Source organism: Pelmatolapia mariae, linkage group LG17, assembly GCF_036321145.2.
Source record: "Pelmatolapia mariae isolate MD_Pm_ZW linkage group LG17, Pm_UMD_F_2, whole genome shotgun sequence".
NCBI classification, from domain to species: Eukaryota; Metazoa; Chordata; class Actinopteri; order Cichliformes; family Cichlidae; genus Pelmatolapia; species Pelmatolapia mariae.
The window spans coordinates 35,830,682-35,858,108 of record NC_086242.1 but is presented as its reverse complement, the minus strand read 5'-3'; the positions used below and the strand labels follow the sequence as shown (position 1 = coordinate 35,858,108).

At 41.2% G+C, this 27,427-nt stretch overlaps 1 protein-coding gene across 1 annotated transcript; it reads left to right on the top strand.

The window, feature by feature from the left end:
• The first annotated feature begins 678 nt into the window (after positions 1-678).
• Positions 679-26,059, top strand: LOC134646716 (NXPE family member 3-like). Its single transcript, XM_063500572.1, has 6 exons — positions 679-705; positions 1,937-2,374; positions 13,112-13,407; positions 13,686-13,756; positions 25,225-25,431; positions 25,506-26,059. Exons 1-6 carry the CDS (start codon positions 679-681, stop codon positions 26,057-26,059), a joined length of 1,593 nt encoding a protein of 530 aa, XP_063356642.1.
• Positions 26,060-27,427: the final 1,368 nt, after the last annotated feature.

Genomic DNA, 27,427 nt, shown 5'->3' with positions numbered 1-27,427 from the left:
ATGCATTTTTAATCTCTCTTTGCTATGTGGGCTGATTGGGACCTGATGAATGTAAAAACAAAGCATTACCAGATTTGTTTTTACCTGATTTTTGTGTCTGAGAAAAATGAGATGCACATACGAGGACATTCATTTTAAATTTCGATAGAACAGTATAATGTCCTTGTAAGTGGATATCAGGCCCTTGTGGAGCAAAATGTAGTATTTTGGTCTACACAACCCAAAATGTAATGTCCACATATGTGGATGCCAGGTCTTAGGAGGTTAAATAATGCTTATATTACCATACCAATGAGATGGACTGTCTATCCAACTAGCCATTAAACTAGATACATACAGGTAGCTATCCCTAAAACATATTTGCTTTCTTGTGTGACAGAATTTCAGTTATATGTACTGAAAGCAAGATGTGTGGGTTCGTATAGAGGGGGTTTTACAATTAATGTTTATTATGTATTATTTTGAAGCACACATTACCTCTTTGTTTTTTGGTTCTTCTTTAAAAAACAAAAACAAAAGAACAACTGATGACAGTACAACACTAGAGACAGAAATGAGGACAGCTCAACAATCATGAAGGTCCAAATTTGTAAAAGACAGGCGGTCTGCTCTTCCCTTCCAAAGTATGGTTACATCGTCCTGTTGTTGGCTGTGTTTGTCTTAATCTTGATCTTAATCATGAAAGACAACATGGACACCCTAGAGGTAAGCAACTAGTTTTGAATAGTTTGACTGTAATGTTACTTATAAAGTTTGGCAGAAACATGGCATTGTATTCACATTTCTTCTGTTTTGGCTAACAGAGCCAAACAAATATTCATGTCTTTCTTCCATTGCCACTGATTACATGGAAATCTGCATATAATTTTGACACAGAGTCTATGCTGCTGTAACTTTATTTCATAGACTTTTTGTGATGACAAAAATCACAACCTATATATAAACCTATATATATATATTTTAAAAAATCTAAATGACATTTTGGGTTTAGAACTAGGAGCATTGCACAAAGCAGAAAGTGAATTTTGACATTCAGAGTATATCACTGTGCAAAGCAGCATCGCACTTTATATTCTTACATCTTGCTTTTGATTGAAGCTGTTAGCAGCTGAAAATCCTGTAAGGTCATTCCATGAGATATCAGTAAGAGCGTCCTGTCTAAGCTCCCAACATCCACTGATTAGTATATTTATTGAAGCTGCGTAAAATATCTTCATATTTCAAAAAACTGAAACAATAAAAATATATGAACGCTGTTCTGAAAAAACAGTCATTTTTGTTGTGTAGTGATATCTGTGTGGAAATTTAAAAAAAAAAAAAAAAGACTCAAGCTCTTACTGTAAATACTAATGTACCTGTCTGTAAAACAAGACTCATACTTTTATGTAAATTGGCAAAGGTAGGACCCAAACTGATTATAGCCACTACTTGAAAAACTTAAACAAAAAGAGCTAGTGAAGAGCCGCAGCTAGGAGCCGTGAAGAGCGATCTTCAGCAGTAACGACCAGCTAAGACACAGATAGGTGTGTAAGACTGCAACTGGTCTTCCTTGTCTTTTGATCTGTGCCATCCACAGTAGGATGGAGGCAGTCATTACAGTCTTCACTACCTCAATAAAGGGCTCTCCTAACAAGTTCACGTCTTTCCCAGAAAATATGCCAGTTATCTATGAAGCCTGCATCATTTGCTGTACACCATCTAGGCACCCAGTGCTTGAAAGATGACTTTGGGCTTTAAGTTTCGTTACTTGTTAGAATGAATAATTTTTTTATAAAATTACACTGCAGATAACAATGCTACTGCTGAACCTTTTTGTCAATACATTTTTTATTATTATTTTATATATCATTTAGCAATTCATAATTTTGTTTACCAAAAGCTTCTTTGGCACTTCATTTGTTTGATGCATCTTTGTCAGCATGTCTCTTTCTTTCAGATTAAACTGAACTCCAAGATCATTGCCCCAAGTGTTTCCCCCGTTTCTTACACGGATCATGGCTTCTGCACCTTCCTACCATTGTCACCCAAGGATGCTCTTGAAGAAAAATACATTCTAAAGTCCATTGCATGGCCTGAAACTCCACCTTTACCATCTCCTTTTTCCCAGAACAAAACCAGTGATCCAGCCCACAGCATCTTTACCATTGTCTCAGGGAGAGGAGGAGGACAGTGGCATGTTGGGGATAAACTGGAGATTATGGTCAAAATGTATGATTCCCAGAGAAATCCAAAGAAGTGTGGTGGAGATGTCTTACTTGCCCGGCTGCACAACCCAGTTCTTGGTGCAGGTGTGGCAGGGCAAGTGAAGGATCATCTCAATGGCTCCTACTCTGCTGTATTCTCTTTACTCTGGGAAGGAAGTGCGCAGGTTGAGGTGATGTTAAAATTTATCTTTTTTTTTTTTTTTTTTTAAACCTGTCCCGTTTGGTTCTTTTGCCATCAGAATTATTGTCTAAAGGCGAAGAAAGATGCCCAACGGATTTACTTTACCAAATGGACCATCCCAGCCTTGCCGTTATGGTCCATTTGATTTACCTTTTATTGTTTATTTTATTTTATTTTATTTTATTTTATTTTTTTACTTGCTAGATACGGGACAGGGGAAAAGAAAAGGGAGAAAGAAAGAGGGGGGAAAAAACAAAACAAACAAACAAAAAAAACAGCGGAGAAGAGGGACGGGGATAAAGGGCAAAAAACAAAAACCAACAAAATAAGCAGACAAAAAATACATATATCGATCACCTGGATCACCTGTTGAGAAAGAAAAAAGAAAACAAGCAGAAGAAAACGAGAGTAATAGAATAAACAACATCACAATGATATATGGGAATATAACACTACATACTTAATATTAAACATTATTGTGCAGCACGTAAGATCGACAGCGCACAGTGTGCTTTGAGGTAGGAGCCAAAAAGGGTGTAGTTTGTGTGTGTGATCACCTGTGTGTACACCTGTGAGCATGAGCGCGCTTGTATTTAAAAGGTTCCTTAATGTAATGATCTGCTAGAGGGTGTGGGGGGCCACAGTCCCATCCTCCAGGGCATGAAGCAGGTATGGAGGAGATCAAAACTCCAGACATCCAGAGGCCCCCAGAACACAAGAGACCAAGGAAGACCAACAGAGGGGCAGCCGCGCCACTGTCCCAGAAAGAGCTGAGGAGAGTCCCAGATGAGGGATCACTCAGCAGCCGCGGAGCAGAAGCCAGGGGGGGTTGCAGTGACGTGCCCGTGAGCTCCGCCGGCAGCCAGCTGTGCCTGAGTGACCGAGCCCCAGGCCGAGAGGCCGAGGGCACCCCACCCCCGAAGTGGCCCGAGCGAGCCCCAGGTTCCAGGCCCCGATAAGCAGCCACCAAGGAGTGAGCCGGTGTGTACCCGGACGCCCACCCCCGGACACAAAGAACCACCAACGCATCGATGTCTGAGGGCATCTGCCACCGGCAGGGGAAGTGGTGGGGGGAGATAGGCCTCCAAACCTTGGAGGGCCTGAGATGTCCCCAGAGAGGTGGCGTCTGATACCCAACCTGACATATAGACACAGACATACAGGCACACTCAAATACAAACATCCATTCCCACCCTCATGCTCTCATAGGCAATTACTCCACACTCAACCAACGTGGAGACAGACATAAAGAGACGCTGTACACACAATCACACTCCCCAAGCGTACTCTAAGAACCGGGTCTAGGTACCCTTGCCCCTGGAGGGGGAAACTGCACCCAGACCCAGGTGGTGTTACCCTTTTCCCTGCAGTGGGGAGAAGCAGACTGCCCCGACTCCGCAGCAGCAGGGAGGCCCCACACCCCAGACCCCAGTCGGACGGCCAACTCCTCCTCCTAGCCCCCCCGCTCCAGCAGGCCGCAGAGACCGGGGGTGTGAGAAGACTCCAAACCTCCCTCTACCCGCTCATATGTAGTGTTGATGTATATGTGTTCTAAGGTGCAATTAAAACCCAGGAGGGCATGGAGCTACCTGCCAGAGAGCAGCAGGTAAGCGCATAGCCCCTCCTGATAGCCCTCAATGTCTACGTGTATTTAAAATTGAGAGGTGGGCAACGACGCCAGGGGTGAGGTGTACACCCTGATGGTAATTTGGAGTCCGTGTTGTGAGCCCACCCCCAAGATCCTATATGTATGTGTTATGAGAGTGTGAGTAATGTGAATGTCTAAGTTGTGAGATAAAATTGAGGCAGAGGCAGCCACAAGGGGACAGAGGGGGGGATGCCTCCTCTGCACCCTGGTGACACACCCCTACCCCAAGGCCCTGCATGTGTGGGTGATTGTGGTGGAGCGGGAAGAGGGAGGCAGCTGGAGATGGGGAGGGAAGGAAGGGAGGGGCAAGTGACCCCTCCCTGGGGCCAGCTCCCCCGCTGACCCCAGTAGGCACCCCCATGCTCTGCAACCCGCCAAGGAAAGGGGGCCCAGGCCCATCCGGACCAGGGCCCAGTGCAGCAGCGCCGCCCGGCCCCACAGAGCCCGGGACAGCCCACCCGACCCCACTACAGAGAAAACTGCACCCACCCCATCATCCACTCATCTTCCAGACTACACAAGACAATAGACGCCCAGGCTGAGATCTTCCTCCACCTCTCCTATATCTCCCCCTCCTGCAGAGAGAATTCCTGAGGAGAGGAAAGCTCCTGCAAGATGTGACAACCTCCCCCACCAGTTGAAGAGTCCCCCAGGTGGCTCGATGCACTGGCGGCGCCCTGCGCCAGGACTGGGCCCCCATATACCCACCCGCCCACAACCCCAGCAACACACCAACCAGGACCCGAGCCCCCGAGGCCCGGCCAGGGCCCCAGCCCAGAGACGGAGCGCCCCCAGAACCTCACGCCCGTCCCGGACCCACCCAGGGGCAGCCAGGCTACCAGGTCAGTAACCCACGTCCGTCAGCACAGACCCTCCCCTAGCCCCGCTGCACGCAGCCACGAGGAAACCGTCACCTAAGAGCCAACAGAGCCCTTAATTGGCCCTAAATTTTAGCCATGGCCATGGCCATGGCTAAAATTTATCATTTTTAAATGTGGTTTTAGGTGTTGTTAATCTATTTTCCAGTCAACTTTAAATTCTGCAAAAAGTCAAGGGCCCCAAAATTATGCGTCAGTATTAACTCAGGCTGGTATTTAACTATTCAGAAAGTGATGAATTTGTACCTGGATCATGAGCCTCTTTATTTTACTCTACTTGAATAACAGTAGCCATATCGCTGAGACTTGAGGCTCAAGGCGTTTGGCAGAAATACATGAAATGACCATTTTCTGCTGCTTATCCTGGTTCAGATTGCAAGGTCAGCAGTCCAAGTAGAGAAGCCCAGACCTCCCTTTCCAGAGCCACCGGTTCTATGAGCTAGAACCATGTCCTACTGTTCCACCTCCCTAACCCTAACCTGATACCTTGTCCAGGGGTATTTTTTTTTTGTTTGTTTGTTTTGTATAGCAAAATTCATTACAACAGCAACAACAGCAATCAAAGTGTTGCTGTTGTTGCAACACTTTGCAACACTTTCTGTACAAAGTTATTTTGTACAGAATTACAAAATAACTAGTACCAAATAACGCGGTGGTTCCCAAACTTTCGTACCCCCCCCTCCCAAACACATCCTCCAACCACACATACCCATATTTTGTTTTCAAACTCCATTGCTGTTTATTTCACACCTCAAACATTTAGTAAGCAATTAAACAAATAAAAGTGAACTGCAATAGAGCAGGCCAAAACCGAACAAGCCAGAGAGGAAGGAACCCGACGCTACGCAGAATTAGATCGGCTAGTGAAGAAAAGCTGTCGGAAAGACAAGAAAGAACGGCTAGCATGAAAAGGTGCCGAAACTCAGGAAGCAGCGGATCGGAATGATTCCAAGACCCTATACCGCATTGTAAACGAGTTTACGATGCAGGACCAATGCAAACCAAATGACTACGTCATGTGATGAGCACACGGTGCCCATACAGGAGTTGGCATCCATTGGTCTGATCAAGACCGTCTTGGCGACCTCGATTTCGCTGACAATATCGTCTTACTTGAGGAAGACGAGCTGAAGCTACAGCAAGAAACGACCGATCTAAGAAGAGAAGCTGGCAAGATTGGCCTGAGGATCAGCTCTGAAAAGTCGAAGATCATGTGTGTCAGCTCCAAGGACCCACGACGAGGGATCTACATCGGGACACAGCAGCTAGAAGAAGTGGAGAAATTCACCTACCTCGGTAGCGTGATTTCCCATGACGGCGATGCGGAGGTGGATGTCAAATGCTGCATTGGAAAGGAAGCTGCGGTATTTCGGAGGATGAACATGATCTGGTCCTCCCCGACCATCTCCCTCAAGATCAAACTCCGCTTGCTTAATTCGATCGTGATCCCAACCGCCACTTATGCCAGCGAGACTTGGAAGGTGTCGACCTGTATCAACACCAAGCTCGACGTCTTTCAGAAGCGATGTCTTCGCCGGATTCTGAGGATCCGCTACATTTATGTGTGGACGAGGAATACGTAGTTCGTCACGCAACGTCAAAGGTATGTGCCTTTTTTCACGTCACGCTGTGCGCCACGTTATTGTTTACATGATATGAATTTCTACAATGGCAGCTTGAGACAAAATACTGTTACTCCTAATCTTACTATCTGCAGTTTTTACACACTTACATATACACACGCAGTTACTGTCCGTCCATTTAGAAAGGCAGAGGCGTCATGGTGTAATTATTTTACGTGTAGTTGTTTTTTCCTGTATGATAATATTCAACATTGCTATCAATACATTTTTCAAAAAATGCCTCTCTGTGCAAAATGGGTTCAAAAACATAAACAACTGTGGGATACTGTTTATCCGTGATTTGGACAGGGGGGACAAATTGTGGCAGGATCAGCCTGAATATTTGTATCCCACTGTAACATTACTGTATAAAGAGCTAACATCTTCAAAATGTCTGCAGTAGTTAGTCAAGAAGTAAGAAGTGTTTGTGAACTAAAAATCAAGATTGTGGGATACTGTTTGTCCGTGATTTGGACAGGCCAGCGCGTGCTCCCGACGCAGGGGAAGCTAATTCTGCAGGGGAGACCTACCTTGGCAATTGTGCAGGTGAAGCCAAAGGCAAGATATGCTTCATCATATTTTCTAGTATTTGGCTTGGAAGGAAGTTGGTTTGGAAGCATATTTGACGGTACTTCAGCTTCAGCTTTGCGTTTGTGTGGGAGCCCCATCAAAAACCTGTCAATTATGTTAGCGTGTCCAAGCGTTCTTTTTTTTTTTAAAATTCATAGGGGGACACGACCCCCCACTTTGGGAACCTCTGAAATAACTTATGACTTATAATATTAGTACCAAATATGAAATAACTCTCATACTGTACAGAAAGCCAGTGGATCATAAAAATACAAATGTGTTTTTAGATGAGATTTGAAAAGATTGACAGTAGGAGCCTGTCTGATGTGTAGGGGTAGATTATTCCACAGTTTAGGTGCTAAGACCCCAAATGCTCGATCGCCTCTGTGAACCAGCCTGGACCTTGGTATGGCTATAAGCAAAAGATCATTTTATCATCATTTTCAGACAAATATCCAGGAGCCAAGGTTTTGTAAGTCAACAATACAAATTTAAAATCAATTCTAAAGTGAACAGGGAGCCAGTGAAGAGAGGCAAGCACTTGTGAAATATGTTCACGTCTTTTAGTTAGTGTCAGAAGATGAGCTGCGGCATTCTGGACCAACTGCAGTCTTGCAATGCAGGTCCGACCAACTCCAACATATAAGGAGTTACAAGAGTCCAGCTGGAAAGTAATAAAAAATCATGGATTGCCCGTTCAAAGTTTTTAAAAGATAAAAATGAATTCACCTTAGATAAAAGCCTCAGTTTGAAAAAACGCCAGTGTACAACTGAGCTAATCTGTTTTCAAGGGTGAAATTACTGTCAAATCTAACCCCGAAATTTTAGCGTGCGACTTAATAAAAGACTCAAGACTGCGCAGGTTAAAATGAGTGCTGTGATTGCCACTTGGTCCAGACATTATCACTTCAGTTTTGTTCTCATTAAAGTTAAGGAAGTTAGAGGCCATCCAGGATTTAACTTCAACAACACACTGAAGTAAGGGTTCAAGTGGAGCAGAACAGCATCTCTTCAGCTGAAGGTAGATCTGAGTGTCATGGGCGTATGAATGGAAACAAATGTTATATTTTCTAAAACTTTGACCTAGAGGCAACCAGTGTTGGGAAGGTTACTATTAAAATGTATTCCACTACAGATTACAGAATACGTGCCCCAAAATGTATTTTGTAAAGTATTACGTTACGTTACTCAATGAGTGTAACGTATTCTGAATACTTTGGATTACTTAATATATTATCATGCTTTTTTACAACTACATGAATGTACTATTGCTGTGTGATTTATTACTTTTATGACAGGCTATTCGCCATACCAATACCAATTAGATTTTTAAATCTTAATATAAAATGAGCAACAGTAGGTTGACATTAGGTAAGGCTGCACTTTTTGTAGCGATCTCGTATAGAAAACTATTCCGCGCGTATATAAAACAAAGGTGTAAAACCGAAAAGGGACCTCTGGCTAATACGTCGGATTCGATGTCGGGCTCGTAGCCGAAAACTAGCTTTACTTTGTTGTCTGCGTCAACTTTGCTAGTGAGAGACAGAGAGAGGCGTTGAAAGGCTGCTCCAACACAGTGTACAGTCGAGTCAATGGCTTACTTACAACTGGGCTCGTCAGGGACTCTTTTGGCTGCAGTGGTTATTATTATATTTACATGCTTCCATCTCCCATTTCTGGTGGGTGACAACTCTTATTGTATGACTGTACTTTTTCTCCCTCCCTTGCGCTCACAGACACATAATGGGTATGGCAGTCCATTCTCCCTGCAGCATGGACTACACTGCCCATGAGGCTACATTAAATGGTAAAAATGGTAAATGGCCTGTATTTGTATAGCGCTTTACTAGTCCCTAAGGACCCCAAAGCGCTTTACACATCCAGTCATCCACCCATTCACACACTGGTGATGGCAAGCTACATTGTAGCCACAGCCACCCTGGGGCGCACTGACAGAGGCGAGGCTGCCGGACACTGGCGCCACCGGGCCCTCTGACATTATTTAGGGCCACGCCTGTAACACTCTGCCTATTGCCTTCTTATTAAATAATTTTTGTGAATGATTTTTAAAAAATATTTCTTCACGTCATTTTGCAGGCCACAAATAGAGGTGACATGGGCCGTGAGACTGACACACAGGCATTAGAGCCTCTTAATGCGTGTTTTGTTTAGGTTTCCTCCAGTGTGGAATACCAAAAATAGAGAGAGCATAGCCAAATATATGAAACAGGAAAAGATCGCCGTGTAATCCATTTATTTCAGCAAAGTAACTGTATTTTGAATACCACCCTTTTAACTGTAACAGAAAACAGTTACTCATTTTTTCATTTTTTGTATTTCAAATACACTGGAGGCAGCATATAAATAGAGAATAAAATTGGCCTCAATATAGATCCCTGAGGAACACCACAAGTAAGGGGAACTGAGGAAGACATAAAATCTGCAAACTTCACAGAGAAAGTCCTGTCAGACAGGTATGACCTGGACTACTGTAATGAATTTCCTTTGATCCCGCAATGCTCCAAATGCAAGATCAAGATGCTGTGGTCAACAGCATCAATGGCAGTTGTCAGATCCAAAAACACAGCCCTTTTCTGTGGTGCCACGGTGCCGCGATCCCAGCAACCGCTGACGTCGGTGAGTCGGGAACTATCACCTGGATGCCGAAGCTCCTGGTAGCCATGAGAATGCGATCCGCTTTTTCTGCGAGCGAGCGGTAATCCTTCACGGCCAGCAGCGTGGAGTTGGCGAGGCCACCTCGCACCGGCATCTGTTGGAGGAAGACGAGAGTAAAGAGAAATCCACTGTCATTCATTTGTAGCGAGAGAAAGAGGAGTTTCTTTTCCTGCTTTGCATCCGAGAGGGAGTAGCGCCGCAGCAGCAGCGCCTTGAGAGCGGTGTATTTCCCTCGGGTGGGGGGATCCCGGAGGAGGGTCATCACACGGCGGGTCGACAGCGGATCCAGCAAGGCCACCACATGATGGTATTTTGTGTCGTCAGCTAAAACGCCACGAAGAGCAAACTGAGCTTCGACGTGCATGAATCACAAAGGAGGGTCTTGAAGCCAAAAATCCAGCAGCTTCACCGCCACAGCAAAAGTTAAGATGTACAACTCTGCTATCACTTCCAACAGAAAACTAAACAGCAGTGGCGTTTGTAGGGTTACTGAAGTTGGGCTAGCTGGTATATAATGATGTGCTGCATGGTGGCTAGCTACACAGCAGTACACAGTGGTTAGCATAATGTAAACACAGTGAAGCTGGAGGATGAACGCTAACTTTTTCCACTCGATAAAAGTTAACATGAGGGCTCCCGATGGTTAGTGACAAATGCAATTGCATGCAATGGACCAAACTTCAATGAGGAGAACAACTGCAATATTAGGTTAGTCATTAATATACTGCTCCATGGGCTGGGCTGTAGTTAACATTGTAAAGTTTTAAAAACTGAGCTGTAAAATGAATAGTGATGATAAAAACCGAGATACAAAGATACAAAGCATTAAAACATGTTAAAAACACAACAGCCTTAATAAACGCAGAGTAGTTTGGACCCGGAAGCAAGGGTACATCACGTCATCACTTAAAGATTGGCTATCCAACCTGCTGTGAATGTTTTAATATAGTACAGTTATTATTATCACTCATCACATCCTGTACTTTAATATCAGTCATAAGGGTGGTACTTCAAAAGCCATAGATTTTATGAATGAGTTGATACTCATTGTGAAAAGTTTGAGAACTTCTGGTCTAGATTGAAAAACTAGTTCATGCATTTATTACTTCCAGGCTGGACTACTGTAATTCATTATTATCAGGATGTCCTAAAAACTCCCTGAAAAAGCCTTCAGTTAACCCAAAATGCTAGCAGCAAGAGTACTGACAGGGACTAGAAAGAGAGAGCATATTTCTTCTGTATTGGCTTCCCTTCATTGGCTCCCTGTTAAATCCAGAATTGAATTCAAAATTCTGCTCCTCACATACAAGGTCTTAAATAATCAGGCCCCATCTTATCTTAATGACCTTGTAGTATTATATCAGCCTATTAGAGCACTTCGCTTTCACACTGCAGGCTTACTTGTTGTTCCTAGAGTATTTAAAAGTAGAATAGGAGGGAGAGCCTTCAGTTTTCAGGCCCCTCTTCTGTGGAACCAGCTTCCAGTTTGAATTTGGGAGACAGACACTATCTCTACTTTTAAGATTAGGCTTAAAACTTTCCTTTTTGCTAAAGCATATAGTTAGGGCTGGACCAGGTGACCCTGAGTCCTCCCTTAGTTATGCTGCAATAGACGTAGGCTGCCGGGGGATTCCCATGATGCATTGAGTTTTTCCTTTCCAGTCACCTTTCTCACTCAACATGTGTTAATAGACCTCTCTGCATTGAATCATATCTGTTATTAATCTCTGTCTTTCTTCCACAGCATGTCTTTCATCCTGTCTTCTTTCTCTCACCCCAACCGGTCGCAGCAGATGGCCGCCCCTCCCTGAGCCTGGTTCTGCTGGAGGTTTCTTCCTGTTAAAAGGGAGTTTTTCCTTCCCACTGTTGCCAAAGTGCTTGCTCATAGGGGTTCATATGATCATTGGGTTTTTCTCTGTATCCATTATTGTACGATCTACTGTACAATATAAAGCGCCTTGAGGCGACTGTTGTTGTGATTTGGCGCTATATAAATAAAATTGAATTGAATTGAATTAGATTGCAGTTGTTTTCAGTTTTTGTGGGATTTTGTTAACACACGGATGGCCTGAGAGTAGAAGCTCCTCTTGAGCCTCTCTGTGCTTGCCCGGATGATGCAGAACCTTCTTTAAATAATATTGACATTATTGCTTTTAAGCAAAACAAAATGCTGGAAACCTAAGGTAGGATCAATTCAAACCTTATAATATAGTGATACTATCAAAATGTGGTAAATGGACTGGTTCTTATATAGCGCTTTTCTACTCTATCTGAGCACTCAAAGTGCTTTATACAACTAATTCATTCACCCAATCACACAAGCACTTTTTCTAAACCGTTAAGTGCTTACTATCTAACATTCATACACATACACACTTCGATGGATGCATCGGAGAGCAACATGGGGTAACCTTGCCCAAGGATATGTGGCATGCAGACTGGACCAGCCTGGGATCGAACCACCGACCTTCTGGTTAGTGGCTGACCTGCTCTGCCACCCCCAATGGGCTAAAACATAATCCAATATTACCGTAAGAGGAGGTTGTTGCAATTGAAACTGTATAAAAAGGTAAAAGTTCAATCTCAAACAGACATTACTTTCTTATTGCTAGCAGGTTATCATATTGTTACCAAGGTATTACGCTACTATTACTAAATGGTTTTGCCTTTGTTTCCACATTATTACCCAAAGTTTTTGGGGTCCTTATTATTCAGTTACATAAATTCCAGCGTAATATTACTCAACTGTAATCACTGTTATTACCATTATATTACTTGGACTTTAACTGGTTATTACTGAGGTGTAATAACTTAGGAATTACATAAATTACATAATAATTACATTATTACATTCTTGTTTTTGCTTTTTTACCCTACTATTCCCACTTTATTACCAAGCTATAATAGAAAGTGCTACAAGCAGTTTATATATGCTCTTATGACTATTTTTGGCTCAAAATGACACATATATCATTGTTAATGTTGACTATGTTTTTCCCAAATAAATGTCAATTTGTCGAAGTTTGACAAGGTAATTTTGTTGCCTAAAACTAATCAAACAGTGACCAAAAGAAGAAGTAATTGTTAAAAAAAATTAAAATAAATATAAGGACCCGATTTAAGGTACAAAGTCTGATCTCCTGGGTGGAAGTCTTCAACAAAACATGACAACGGTGTTCTTGATTGACTTTTCATTTTTATTGTTTTCACTTGCTGCCATTTTACAAGTTTACCATCAACAAATAATGAATTCTGCTTTAAAAGACCATTGAGATTATTATATGCATTTTAGTGAGACCAGGCTGAAAAATTCTGCTAATCCTTTCTACCAGGTGACACTGGTTCACCCCAGTGAAGCAGTCACAGTGCTACGCAGGCTGACCAGAGAACAGCCCGACAGGATTTACTTCAAAAGCCAATTCCGCTCCGGCTCAGCCACTGAAATTACCACCTGTAATGTATGTTTGAGACCGACCCAGCAGCCTATGTGTAACTACACCGACCTTCATACAGGTGATCTGTGGTTTTGTTACAAGCCAAAGAAGCTGAGTTGTGATGCAAGGATCAGCCACTCCAAGGGAGGATTTAATCAAAACATCTCGGCCATGGAGAGAAAGCTCTTTCAAAGGTATGTTTTTTCCTGTCTACATCTCCTTGGTGTGAAATTTCAGGCACTATAAATTTGGATATAAGTCAGTTCTGAACTATATCCAAAAGAGCAAACATTAACATCATGTCTAATTCATGCTAGTCGCACCGTGTCTGATAATATCTATCAAGGTGTGTTGTTCCTGAATTGAAGGTGCAAGGTCATAAAACCAACAGTCATATATGATAATATCCTTATCTCTAAAAGTATCGATTTCTGTTATTTTATTGGGAAATTTTTTGTGTGCTTTGCCTTAGTGGTGTCAACATGAAGGTCTCCATTCTGGCTTCAGGACCTGCCAACATTACTGTGTTGCCAAAAAACAAAGGTAAAGGCCAAGTCACCAATATCCATAAATAAATAAAACAGAATGTAAGAGGTTATTCTCTTATCTCACAGAGATATGCACAAGGTGTTCTTTGCTATCAGTGGCATGACTGGTTGACTGGTGGAGATGATTAAATCATAAGACTGTGAACCACAGGGCTGTTTTGGAGTTTTGTATTTTGTTTCACTTTATTGCTCACCTCCATAACATATTATAGCAAATATCATCCCCTTATGATAAAGGTCAGTGCCCTCTGTTCTTTCTCCTGGTGTAGCCACACTTGCACTCACCTACTACCCTACATTCATATTTGTAATAAGAGGTTTGTGACGTAGGGTGCACACTAGACAGGTCACACAGACAGATCGCTCTTTAAAACACAGTCAGAGAGTGGAGCACAGAGATAGGTCCAGATATATTTCAATGAATCTTAATTGAGTGAACAAGTAGCATGGAAATACTATATATAGTGAGAGGATGTGTGTGTGTGTGTGTATATGTGTGGTCCTAAATAAAACAGAAATGAAGGTTCAATAATAATTATTAGATGACCGATATAACAAAAATGAATCATCATTGTCATATACCAAAAGTCAGTTACACAGTCATTTAATAATTAAATAAATATTTTAGGTAAATGAAATCTAATAGTGAAGTTCAAACTGTAAGAAAGTACGAATATCTATATATCCAAAGTAATAGAAAGGCATAATATTTCAATATTGGCCAAAATGGACAAATATGTAGCAAACAGAGCCCCCTTGTGGCCAAAAAAAAGTAACTGCAGTACCCAAATCCATCAAGTGTCAAAAGGCTGAGAGAAGTCATACGCTACAATTTCAGTCAAATGTCCAAAAATATTCAATATCAGGTACATGTCCTATAATGTAATACTTATTAAGGATGTAAACAATATGACCGAGTATAACTCTGTCTCCTCCTAATTTAACCTGAGTGGAGATGTGCAAAATTTTATTTGTATAGCGACAAATCACAACAACACTCGCCTCAAGGTGCTTTATATTGTACAGTAGATCGTACAATAATGGATACAGAGAAAAACCCAATGATCATGTGAACCCCTATGAGCAAGCACTTTGGCAACAGTGGGAAGGAAAAACTCCCTTTTAACAGGAAGAAACCTCCAGCAGAACCAGGCTCAGGGAGGGGCGGCCATCTGCTGCGACCGGTTGGGGTGAGAGAAGGAAAACAGGATAAAGACATGCTTTGGAAGAGAGACAGAGATTAATAACAGATATGATTCAATGCAGAGAGGTCTATTAACACATGTTGAGTGAGAAAGGTGACTGGAAAGGAAAAACTCAATGCATCATGGGAATCCCCCGGCAGCAAACGTCTTTGCATCATAACTAAGGGAGGATTCAGGTTCACCTGGTCCAGCCCTAATTATATTCTTTACCAAAAAGGAGAGTTTTAAGCCTAATCTTGAAAGTAGAGATAGTGTCTGTCTCCTGAATCCAAACTGGAAGCTGGTTCCATAGAAGAGGGGATTGAAAACTGAAGGCTGTCCCTCCCATTCTACTTTTAAATACTCTAGGAACAACAAGTAAGCCTGCAGTGTAAGAGCGAAGTGCTGTAATTGGGTGATATGGTACTACAAGGTCATTAGGATAAGATGGGGCCTGATTATTTAAGACCTTGTATGTGAGGAGCAGGATTTTGAATTCAATTCTGGATTTAACAGGGAGTCAATGAAGGGAAGCCAATACAGGAGAAATATGCTCTCTCTTTCTAGTCCCTGTCAGGACTCTTGCTGCAGCATTTCGGATTAACTGAAGGCTTTTTCAGGGAGTTTTTAGGGCTTCCTGATAATAATGAATTACAGTAGTCCAGCCTGGAAGTAATAAATGCATGAATTAGTTTTTCAGCGTCACTCTGAGACAGGATATTTCTACTTTTAGAGATGATGCGCAAATGGAAGAAAGCAGTCTTACATATTTGTTTAATATGTGCATTGAAGGACATGTCTTGATCAAAAAATGACTCCAAGGTTCCTCACAGTGTTACTGGAGGCCAAGGTAATGCCATCCAGAGTAAGAATCTGGTTAGATACCATATTTCTAAGATTTTCAGGGCCGAGTAAAATAACCTCAGTTTTATCTGAATTAAGAAGCAGAAAGTTAGCGGCCATCCAGGTCTTGACATTCCTGCAGTTTAACTAATTGGTGTGTGTTATCTGGCTTGATGGACACATAGAGCTGGGTGTCATCTGCACAGCAGTGAAAATGTATGCTATGTCTTCTAATGATACTGCCTAAGGGAAGCATGTATAACGTAAACAGAATTGGTCCTAGCACTGAACCCTGTGGAACACCATAGCTGAACTTAGTGTGTGAAGAGGACTCTCCATTTACATGCACAAATTGGAGTCTATTAGACAGATATGATACAAACCACTGCAGCGCAGTACCTGTAATACCCACAGCGTGCTCTAATCGCACTAATAGAATATTATGGTCAACAGTATCGACCGCTGCATTAAGGTCTAGCAGGACAAGCACAGAGACGAATCCACTGTCAGAGGCCATAAGAAGATCATTTGTAACCTTCTCTAAAGCTGTTTCTGTGCTGTGATGAGCTCTGAGACCTGACTGAAACTTTTCAAATAAGCCATTCCTCTGCAGATGATCTGTTAGCTGTTTGACGACTACTCTTTCAAGGATTTTTGATATGAAAGGAAGGTTGGAGATTGGCCTATAATTAGCTAAGACAGCTGGGTCTAGAGATTGCTTTTTAATTAAAGGTTTAACTACAGCCAGCTTGAAGGCCTGTGGTACATAGCCAATTATTAAAGATAGGTTGATCATATTTAAGATTGAAGGATTAATTAATGGCAGGACTTCTTTGAGTAGTTTTGTAGGAATGGGGTCTAAAAGACAGGTTGATGGTTTGGAGGAAGTAATTATTGAAGTTAACTCAGAAATATCAATTGGAGAAAAAGAGTCTAACTTAACATCGATGGTACTAAAAGTAGCTGAAGATAATATTACATCTGTGGGATGATTATTGGTAATTTTTTCTCTAATGATAAAAATTCTATTTGTGAAGAAGTTCATGAAGTCATTACTAGTTAACGTTAAAGGGATTGTTGGCTCAGTAGAGCTCTGACTTTTTGTCAGCCTGGCTACAGTGCTGAAGAGAAACCTGGGGTTGTTCTTATTTTCTTCAATCAGTGACGAATAGTAAGATGTTCTGGCTTTGCGGAGGGCTTTCTTATAAAGCAGCAAACTATTTCTCCAGGCTAAATGATGATCTTCTAAATTTGTGACACGCCATTTCCTCTCCAGCTTACGAGTTATCTGCTTTAGGCTACGTGTTTGAGAATTATACCACGGAGTCAGGTACTTCGGATTTGAGGCCTTAGTTTTCACAGGAGCTACAGTATCCAGAGTCGTACGTAGTGAGGAGGTAAAATTATTAACAGGATAATCGACCTCTGTTGGAGTAGCGTTCAGATAGCTGCTCTGCTCTATGTTGGTACAGGGCATTGAAGATAATAACAGTGGGTGGATTATATTCTTAAACTTAGTTACAGCACTTTCAGAAAGACATCTACTTTGATAAAGTCTACTCTCCACTGCTGTGTAATCAATTATTGTAAATGTAAATGTTAGCAGGAAATGATCAGACAGGAGAGGGTTTTCAGGAAACACTGTTAAATGTTCAGTTTCTATGCCATATGTTAAAACAAGATCCAGAGTGTGATTAAAGTGGTGGGTGGGTTCTTTTACATTTTGAGAGAAGCCAATTGAGTCTAATAACAGATTAAGTGCAATGTTGAGGCTGTCATTTTTAGCATCTACATGGATGTTAAATCACCCACAATAATTATTTTATCTGAGCTGAGCACTAAATCAGATAAAAAGTCTGAGAAATCAGAGAGAAACTCTGTGTAAGGCCCAGGTGGACGATAGATGATAACGAGTAAGACTGGTTTCTGAGTTTTACAGCTGGGGTGGACAAGGCTAAGCATCAGGCTTTCAAATGAATTAAAAGTCTGTCTGGGTCTTTCGTTAATTAATAGACTGGTGTGAAAAATTGCTGCCACACCGCCCCCTCGGCCTGTGCTTCGAGGTTTCTGGTCGTTAGAATGACTCGGGGGTGTTGATTCATTTAAACTAACATAATCATCCTGCTGCAACCAGGTTTCTGTAAGGCAGAGTAAATCGAGTTGTTGATCAATTATTAAGTCATGTACTAACAGAGACTTGTAGGAGAGAGACCTAATGTTTAATAATCCACATTTCACTGTTTTACTCTTTGGTTCAGATGTGGATACTGTATTGTTCTTTCTTTGTGATTTTTTTATGTTTAAGTTCTTTGTTGCTGGTTTTTAGTTTGTTTTTTGTCTGTTTAGGAGCTGACACAGTCAAATTTAATCTTTATAGCCAGAGGTGTGTAGAGTAGTCAAAAATTCTACTCAAGTAATAGTAGCACTACCTCAACATTACAGAAGCATAAGTAAAACGTAGTTGTCCAACAAATTACTCAAATAAGAGTAAAAAAAGTATTTAGTAAAAAAGGCTACTTGCGGACTGAGTAACTGATCATAACATCTGATCTGACACAACAGTCTCAGCAGAAACAAACCTTATGTACAAACAAGAAGAGTCTTGGTCCTAGGTCATTTTGACCTAGCGTTCTTTGTTTCCTTGTGTTTCTGTATCATGTTGTCAGTGGTAAGACATTATGAAAACACATTGAAAGAATACAAAGACAGTCAGAGTTAGTTCGCAGCGCTACGTGCACGGGTGAGTGATCGGATACTCACACCCTGCAGCAGTTGTCAGCCTTTATTTATACTCAAGCATGTTTGCGTCACAAACACATGTAAGAAGAACATACAACTCCTTACAAGGTGATAAGCATAAAACATATACGTTCAACTGTCACAACAGGAACTGGTCAAGCCTATCTTAAGGGGAACAGAAGCCAGTTGGTTCCTGTTTCCAACGGCAGAGTAGGCTTATGTATTTTTCTTAGAAGTCAGCAAGGGCTCACGTGCATGTGTAAGTGACAAGATACATGTAGTATAAAATATGTGAACATCATTGACAAAACATTAAGCAGTTGATTAAATAAAATCTCTTAACATTCCCTGCTGTTGTTCAAATATTTTCTACCTACTTCAACTTCCAGTCACTTGTGTATACTTTTTCAACCAGAGTATCATTTAGCAAAATTAATATGATCAACATTTAGGTTTGTTTTCACTTTGTTGACAATAATTAAAATTGTCTTCTTCTTCAAAGTCTGTGTTTCGGTCCTGATGTGTAAGCAACATCATCGTCTCTTGGTGAAACGTAACATGTGGTGTGATGGCAGTGGCTATGAGTCTGTTGATTAATGCTCTAATGCAGGGAATACAACAACATCCACATAGAGTGAGTATTGCTGCAAATACAGCCATGGACACTAGAATTGATGACACCAGATGTGTGTTTGTCTTAGTCAGATTCAGCTGTTTAGACAAATTTCTAGCAGATCCTTGTGTTGGCGTTGGTGTCCAGTCGTTTCCAGTATAGGTGAAGACTGTGTCCCAGCCTGGGTTGGTGGCATCTGAGCTTGACAGGTACCAGTCATATCCAGGCCACTGGCTCCCTAAGTATCCTCCGATATGGAATGAGTTCAGGGGAATCCATACTATTGACGAGAAGCTAGTTTGGTTGTAGCACAGGTACAGGTCTGCTGTGGTTTTGACCTGTGTTGCGGCCGTTTTGTTACAGGGGTTGAATCCATTCACCTGGCTCTTGATGGCCACCAACCACAAGAGTGTACATAGTACTGTGATGACAGGTGTCATTGTAGCACTTTTATTGTCTTTAAATATTCTTTTGTTTTGTGAGTGAGTTTCTTCTTGACCCCTTGTCACTCCCAGGGCCCCTGGTGAGTAGACCTCAGCCAGAGGAGTGGGATCCCAAGTGTTGCCACTGATCACCCTACTCCCCACCGAGCGAACACCAGAGGTTAGGGAGGACTGGAATCTAGGCTGTTGCTCACTTTAGTCTGACGTCGATGAATCCTGGAGTAGTTCGACCTTCTTCGTGTGGCTTTGGTGGATCCAGGAGGACTTGGTAGGGTCCTTCCCACCTCGGGGAACTCCAATTTTTCTTCTGGAGCACTTGTATCAGGATCCAATCACCTGCCTTCAACCTGGAAAATACTGGAGAAGAGTCACACAGCAGTTTGTTGTTCAACACAGTTTCTGTATTTTCTAGCAACTTTGCCATCCACTCTACTAGAGTAGTCTCTCTAGCTGATTTGTTTACTGGTTCACTCAGTAATAGTAGTGGGAAAAGGTCTTCCATGAATTATTTCAAATGGCGTCAATTTTTGTAAGCCTGCCATTCAGGCCATGGTCTCCCTGTTACTTCCATGCATTTCCTCAGTCTCTGTTTTATCGTGCCGTTAGTTCTTTCCACTAGTCCGGCACTTTGTGGGTGGTAAACACAGTGGTGTTTGATGCTGAATCCTAGTGCTTCAGAGACCTTGCTGATTACTTCAGTAACAAAGTGTGTGCCATTGTCAGATCTTATTAGATTTGGTATTCCATATGTAGGGATAAAATGATTACACAAACATTTTGCCACTGAGATTGCATCATTTTTCTTCACTGGGTAGATTTCTGGCCACTTTGAGAATACGTCTATGATCACTAGAGCATCTTTTGAACCTTGGCTTTCATTTAGCTCAATAAAATCCATGTGAATGGTATGAAATGGGTGAGGTGGTGTGGGAAAGGATGTGGCGGCGTTGGGAAATGGCCTCTCTTTGGCCTTAAATTTCCCTGTGCATTATGTTTTTGGCATATCATGCATGTTCTTATATATGCTTTGGCTGAGTTTTCAAAATTTTTTGAGTAGAATTGAATTGTTTAGAAAGAATATCTATCTACCATCCCTGCTGTTGACAAATGGCAATGCCCATGTGTCACTAATGCTGCTGTTTTATGTAGGGATTTAGGTAGAATAGGTTTCCCATTACATGTCATGATATCCTCTTTCAAAATTGCGCCATCTTTTAACCACGAGGATTTTTCATTTTGTGGGGCCGCCTTTTGTTCGTCTTTGAGGACTTCTATCGGTATCAGGGAGCACGAGGTCAATGTGAGAACATTTGTTTTTTGCTGTGCAGCCTCTTTTGCTGCTTTATCTGCAAAGTTATTTCCTTTAGTGATGTAAGAGTCATCTTTTTGATGTGCAGCACATTTGCATAGTGCTAACTGTTTTGGCAATGTTATCACTTCCAACAGTGCCTTTAAAAGATTTCCGTGTTGCACTGGATTGCCAGTAGAAGTAATCATACCTCTATTCTGCCAAATTCTTGCAAAATGATGTACTGCGGAAAAAACATACTGACTGTCTGTGTGTCTCTCTGCCTGTCTGCGTCCTTGACACAGTCAGCTCCTTTTATGGGCATGTAGTTCCTGTTACACACACGATTTCCTGTCACAGACATACCACAGGCACACATATTTCCCGTTTCTCTAGACTAACCAAACTCTTTGTTGAACTTTCCATATAGCGACAATAAGTTTCCAACATTTGAGAGTTGTCTCACATGTGTCAGGTAAGACAAATTGGCTTAGATTTAAAATTGAAGTCACTGCATGGGGCACTTTGATGATTAAAGTGTGTCCTAAAACATTGTCAGCTGACTTTTTACTGCCTCTGCTGCGGCTACACCGGTTCGCACACATGTGGGCAGGCCTGACGCAACAGAGTCTAATTTACAGAAGTAAAATGCAAGCATACGTTGTTTTTCTCCAAATGCCTGTGTTAAAACAGCTTTCATGTAACCTGCACTTCCATCTACATGTAAATAGAAAGGCTATTTCCAAGTTACTGAATGCTTCTTCTTTTTTCCCTTTGTAGATACAGCACTACATATTACTTAAGGCATTTTAGACAATTTCTATTTTGTTTTAAAAGAATTCATGTATCTCACACATGTTACATATGTCAAACTTCTAAGTTGGGAAAAACTTTGCCTTGCTTACAGCTCATAGCTCCCAGCTCTAAAACTAGGCATTAGCAAATCATATGCTTAATCATTATGTGTCATTGTGATCCAGAGGCATGATCACAAATTTGTTTTTCAAACCAACAAAACAAACAAACAAAAGAAAAAGAACTGCTGTCAGAAACAAAGCAGAAGTGTGAGGAAAAAACTGAGCTCACAGACTGCTGCATGTGTGAGCTTTTAATATCATGCAGCTTCTGCTCTGAAAAACAAAAAATTAATACAATATAAAAAGTGTGTAACTTTGCTCATTAGCTTGGTAGTGTCCACATATTTAATTCAACTTCTCAAACCTGTAGCTTTAGCTGTTGTATACAGGGTTTGGCTTATTAGTTGTTAGTATAGGTTTGCTCTTCATCTTAACAAAAACTCATCTAAGATGACAGGTTTACAAGCAGGTCAAGTGTCTCTATGCACCTGATTAGATTTGGTATTTTCTTTATTTTCTTTATCTCATATCTCGTTGTACTGAGTTTGAGCAAACCTCAAGCTTGAATCAGACTACTTTTAACAATTATCCACCTCACATCATAACTGAATAGGATGCTTCATCTCATTAATATTATGTCATTATTAATATTATTATTAATAATTATTTTCTCTTATTTCTATATAACATCAATAGTATATTACAATATACTACTATACTACAAATATACAATAGTCTATTATAATATTTCATATATATTTTATTATGTATCCATCAAGGGCTGGGGGTGATCTGCAGTTTCACCCCCACCCAAGCCGGAGACACACTTTCCTTAGCTGAACAATGACACAGCCTCAATATACCTTATGGATTTTTCTTTTTCATTTGATATACTTTCGTGTGAATTATCTGGATTTATGCATTCTATTCATTCTAGGCACGTTCGTCATGCCAACTATATTTCATTGTTAATACCAGTATACAGGTTGTTATCCTTCCTATTATTAGTTGGAATACATTAGATAAGCTCTAATTTAATTTAACCTTTTGTTTATTCCACTACATTCCTCTTTACAAATTTTAAAATATTGCAATTCTTAAATACGTTTTGTTTTCCTTTTAGGATTATTTTTTATTTATTTCTGCTTGGGGGGTTTCTTTTAATTTAGTCAATGCGGAGGGGCTACATTTTCCCTCCCATGTAGGACATTTAGTTTTCTTTTGGATTTCTCCATCTACATGCACTAATTTGTCCGGCGCCTGGACATTCTTTCTCTAACCACTGCTCGTCAGCAGTGAGTTTTGAAGCTTCGTTACCCATTTTAATTTTATTTAGTCGATACAATATTTATATTTTTTATTTATTAATACTATTTTATTGATTTATTAATACTGCCAGCACACACACTGTGAGACGTTCTGGCACTAGAGTCAGAGGAGGTTTATTAAGTCAGCCTTCTACCCTGAACTAAATTCAGGGCGGACTTAATTTTATGCGTTGATGCGCAACCTTTTCTCTTCCTCACCATTCAGTACTCACAGGAAAACATTAGGAGTAGTGCAGGAGCCTAGAGTTCCTATTCAATGAAGCACTTACTCCTCAACAAACATACAGCGCGCTTAGAAAAATCCTATTTTTATTTGACACTCTCGTTACCTTTCACTCCCGGAGTGAAATGAAACCACGAGCTACCAACCTCTCTTTTGTTGCGGAATGGGCCCACACAGGGCGAATTATCCCGTCTTACACAGGCGAGCGTTTACGTGCGGGTCCACACAGGGCCCGGTCCACACAGGACGTTTTTTATTGAGACCTTTTGCCCACACAGGACACGTCTATTCTGAGCAGTGTCAAGCTAAAAATCGATTATTCAACGCAAAGTGTTTCTGGCTGCTTTATATTCACCTTCAATGTTGCGCTGTGTTCTTTTTTCCGGCGTCACCGGGTCCTGGCGTCGTGGACCTGTATACGACACTGGCCAGTAGGCGAATCTACGACTCTGGGCTTTTCCTCGCTTCGCTGGAAGCGGTGGTTTCAGTGCAGGTACTCACGACGTCAGGATCCGGTGGCTCCGTCTGTGAATAGTTAGATGATATAATAATATCAATCAACAATCCGGCTCGAAGGACCAATTAAATGTCAGTGGTAAGACATTATGAAAACACATTGAAAGAATACAAAGACAGTCAGAGTTAGTTCGCAGCGCTACGTGCACGGGTGAGTGATCGGATACTCACACCCTGCAGCAGTTGTCAGCCTTTATTTATACTCAAGCATGTTTGCGTCACAAACACATGTAAGAAGAACATACAACTCCTTACAAGGTGATAAGCATAAAACATATACGTTCAACTGTCACAACAGGAACTGGTCAAGCCTATCTTAAGGGGAACAGAAGCCAGTTGGTTCCTGTTTCCAACGGCAGAGTAGGCTTATGTATTTTTCTTAGAAGTCAGCAAGGGCTCACGTGCATGTGTAAGTGACAAGATACATGTAGTATAAAATATGTGAACATCATTGACAAAACATTAAGCAGTTGATTAAATAAAATCTCTTAACACATGTTAAGTTCATTTGTTATTCTTGGAGTTCTTCTACCGGTCCTAAGTTGTTCAGTTTTGTTTATTGGGTTTTCCTTCTTCTTGTGTTTTATTCCATGTTTCCCCAGCCCATCATGTTTGTGCTTTCCCTCGTGCTCCTCAGTGTTTTCTTTCCCCTCCGGTCTGCGTCTCTGTGTATTTCCTGTTTTATTGTGAAGGTCCGTGTCTTATGTCAGTGTGTTCAGTTTACGTTTCCCCTTTCTCGTCAGCTCTGATTTCTCCCAGCTGTGTTCCCCTCCTGTCTCCGATTCCCTGATTGCCCCTGTGAGTATATAAGCCCTGTGTTTTCTCCTGCTTGTCACTGATTTGTCTGTATTTCTTCCCTGAGTCGTCTCCCTGAATTGTCACCCTCTGTTTCTCCAGTCTGTTTTGTTAGTTTTTCCAGTATAGGTAATCCTTAAGTTCTGTTCATGCGCTCTACGTTTCTGTTTGTATCACCAACTTTATTAATAAAGCTCACTCGCGTCCAACCTAGTGCCAGCGTTTGGGTCCTCTCTCACAACCTCAACACGTCTGCCACCGCAGTTGTGACAAGAAGTCTCACTTTGACATAACCTGTAGGTTTGTGTCTGTGTCTCATACATTTTGGTCAAGATGTGTTTATTATTCATTAACTGAAGTTACTCACACTGAGTAGAGTAGTCAGTAAGAGTAGCAATACTTCAGAATAATATTACTCAAGTAAAAGTAACAAGTACTGTGTAGTAAAGCTACTCCTAAAAGTTTCTTCTTCTTTTTTTCAAAAAATGTACTCAAGTAAATGTAACTGAGTGTACCTGAGCCATATTCATATTCACTATATTTAGAACTTGACTCTGATAGTTTGAGAGATTTTGAGTGATTTTACTTCATTCTTTCAAGTTAAAAACTTACTTTTTTATAACCTTCTTCTCAGGTCAGTCACAGTCGAGTAGCAGCAGCGTGGAGTCTGGGCCCTCTGGTTATTACTACCAGGGTGTGTGGCGAGCACTAGGTGGCACTACAGTTTCTCAGTTCAACACTTCCTCAGCCATCACTCAGTGCCTCAAAGGCAAGGTGGTTCACCTGTATGGAGACTCCACCATCAGACAGTGGTTTGAATACCTTAACACAGCACTACCAGGTAGATGCCCAAGAAACCTTTTGTAGCTCCAATTAGATTTTCTTCACTCTGAAACTTTTTCTTCGATATCTTAGATCTTAAGGAATTCATCCTGCAAAATTCGAAGCAAGTTGGACCGTTTATGACCCTGGACTATGCAAACAACATCTTGGTGACATACCGCTGCCATGGCCCTCCTATTCGATTTAGTAATGTCCCAACCAGTGAACTGCGCTATATTGCCAACGAGTTAGACAACGTGGTTGGAGGCAGGAACACCATTGTAGTTCTTGGCATCTGGTCACACCTCAGTACTTTCCCTGTTGAGGTCTACATCCGGCGGCTACAGGGAATCCGCAGGGCAGTGGTGAGGTTGCTGTCCAGGGCTCCAAGCACACTGGTTGTCATTCGAACTGCAAACCCGAAAGCTCTGACTCTCTATGAGACACTTACTAACAGCGACTGGTACTCGCTGCAGCGGGACAAGGTGCTCAGGGCCATGTTTAAAGGATTGAATGTCCATCTGGTGGATGCCTGGGAGATGGTCGTGGCCCACAACCTGCCACACAGCCTCCACCCACAACCTCCCATTATCAAAAATATGATTAATGTTCTTTTGTCCTACATATGCCCTAAAAAGGGAGCTTAGATGTATCTGGTTTTCTGCAGTCCATACATCGACAAGACTGACTACATTTATTTCTCATTTATTCCTAACAAAAAATTGGGGGTAGTCTTAACTAAACAAACAGCATTCTAGGAGATACTGAACCCCAACCAACCAAGAAGTTGGTTAGAATAAGCCCATAATAGATAATTGTTTATTTTTTGTTTATTTTTCATTTTATTTTAACGACTTCATCAGGCATTGTATAAAAGCACTGTATGAATGTTTATGTGAATGGGTGAGGCTTATAGTAAAGTGCTCTGAATGCTCAGAGAAGAAAAGTGCTGTATAACTACTAGTACATCACCTGAAAAAATAATTTTTTTGCACATTTTGATTTATGTCTATGGGTAATACTTTTTGTTTTTCAAGTCTTGTGAAGTGAAGTTTTACATATTAATGTAATATATATTACATTAATATTAATATTATTAGTAATATATATTACATTAATATTCACCAGCTGTGCTGACAATTTTACTATCCAGAACAAGGGGCTAGTTTCAGTGCTAGAATTGTTCCAGCAATCAGCAATGAGGAATGTGAGGTGTTTAATAATAATAATAATAATGTATACTTTATTGATCCCCATGGGGAAATTACTCTCTCTGCATTTGACCCATTCACTCAGTGAAGCAGTGGGCAGCCACTAAGCAGGCACACCGGGGAGCAGTGTGTAGGGACGGTACCTTGCTCAGGGGTACCTCAGGGTAGCCTTTCAGTGGAACTCAAACCCCCAACCTTCCGATCATGGGGCAACCACTGCCCCCAGGGAAAGCTCAGTAGGTAGGGAATTATATATGGACAGGTTCAGTGAGTTATTTAAGCATTTTATTTTATCATCTTTTTGTTTCCTTTTGCTTTTCTTGTGTTGTTTCTATTTAATAAAGCTCCTTTAGTATAATTTTCTATTTTTGTTCTGTGATATTGTATTGATTTTATTGAGTTAAGTTGATTTACATGTTCTGTCAGCTACAGCACATTCATCTTGCAACTTTGAATATGAATACATTTTTTCTTCTTTTTTGCCTTCTTCTTCTTTAATGTCGTTCTTTCAGCAGCTTACTGTCCTTCAAGAAACAAACTACACTCTGCTGATTATGCTTCAAGGAAAATAAATGTGCTTCGCCACACTCATCTTTACAATAAACATTTGTGCTATACAAGTGGTAGTTTAACCCTTACTGTACAGGTGACATCTGACTGTGTTGAGAGCAGCAGTAAAAAACATTGTAAATGTAATTTGTTTGTAAATGACCCAGCATATGTATAAACAAAAATATTAAAAAAATTTATACTATTCCACACATTTTTTTTTGCAACTGACTTTGTTCCAGGTCAAATTTAATC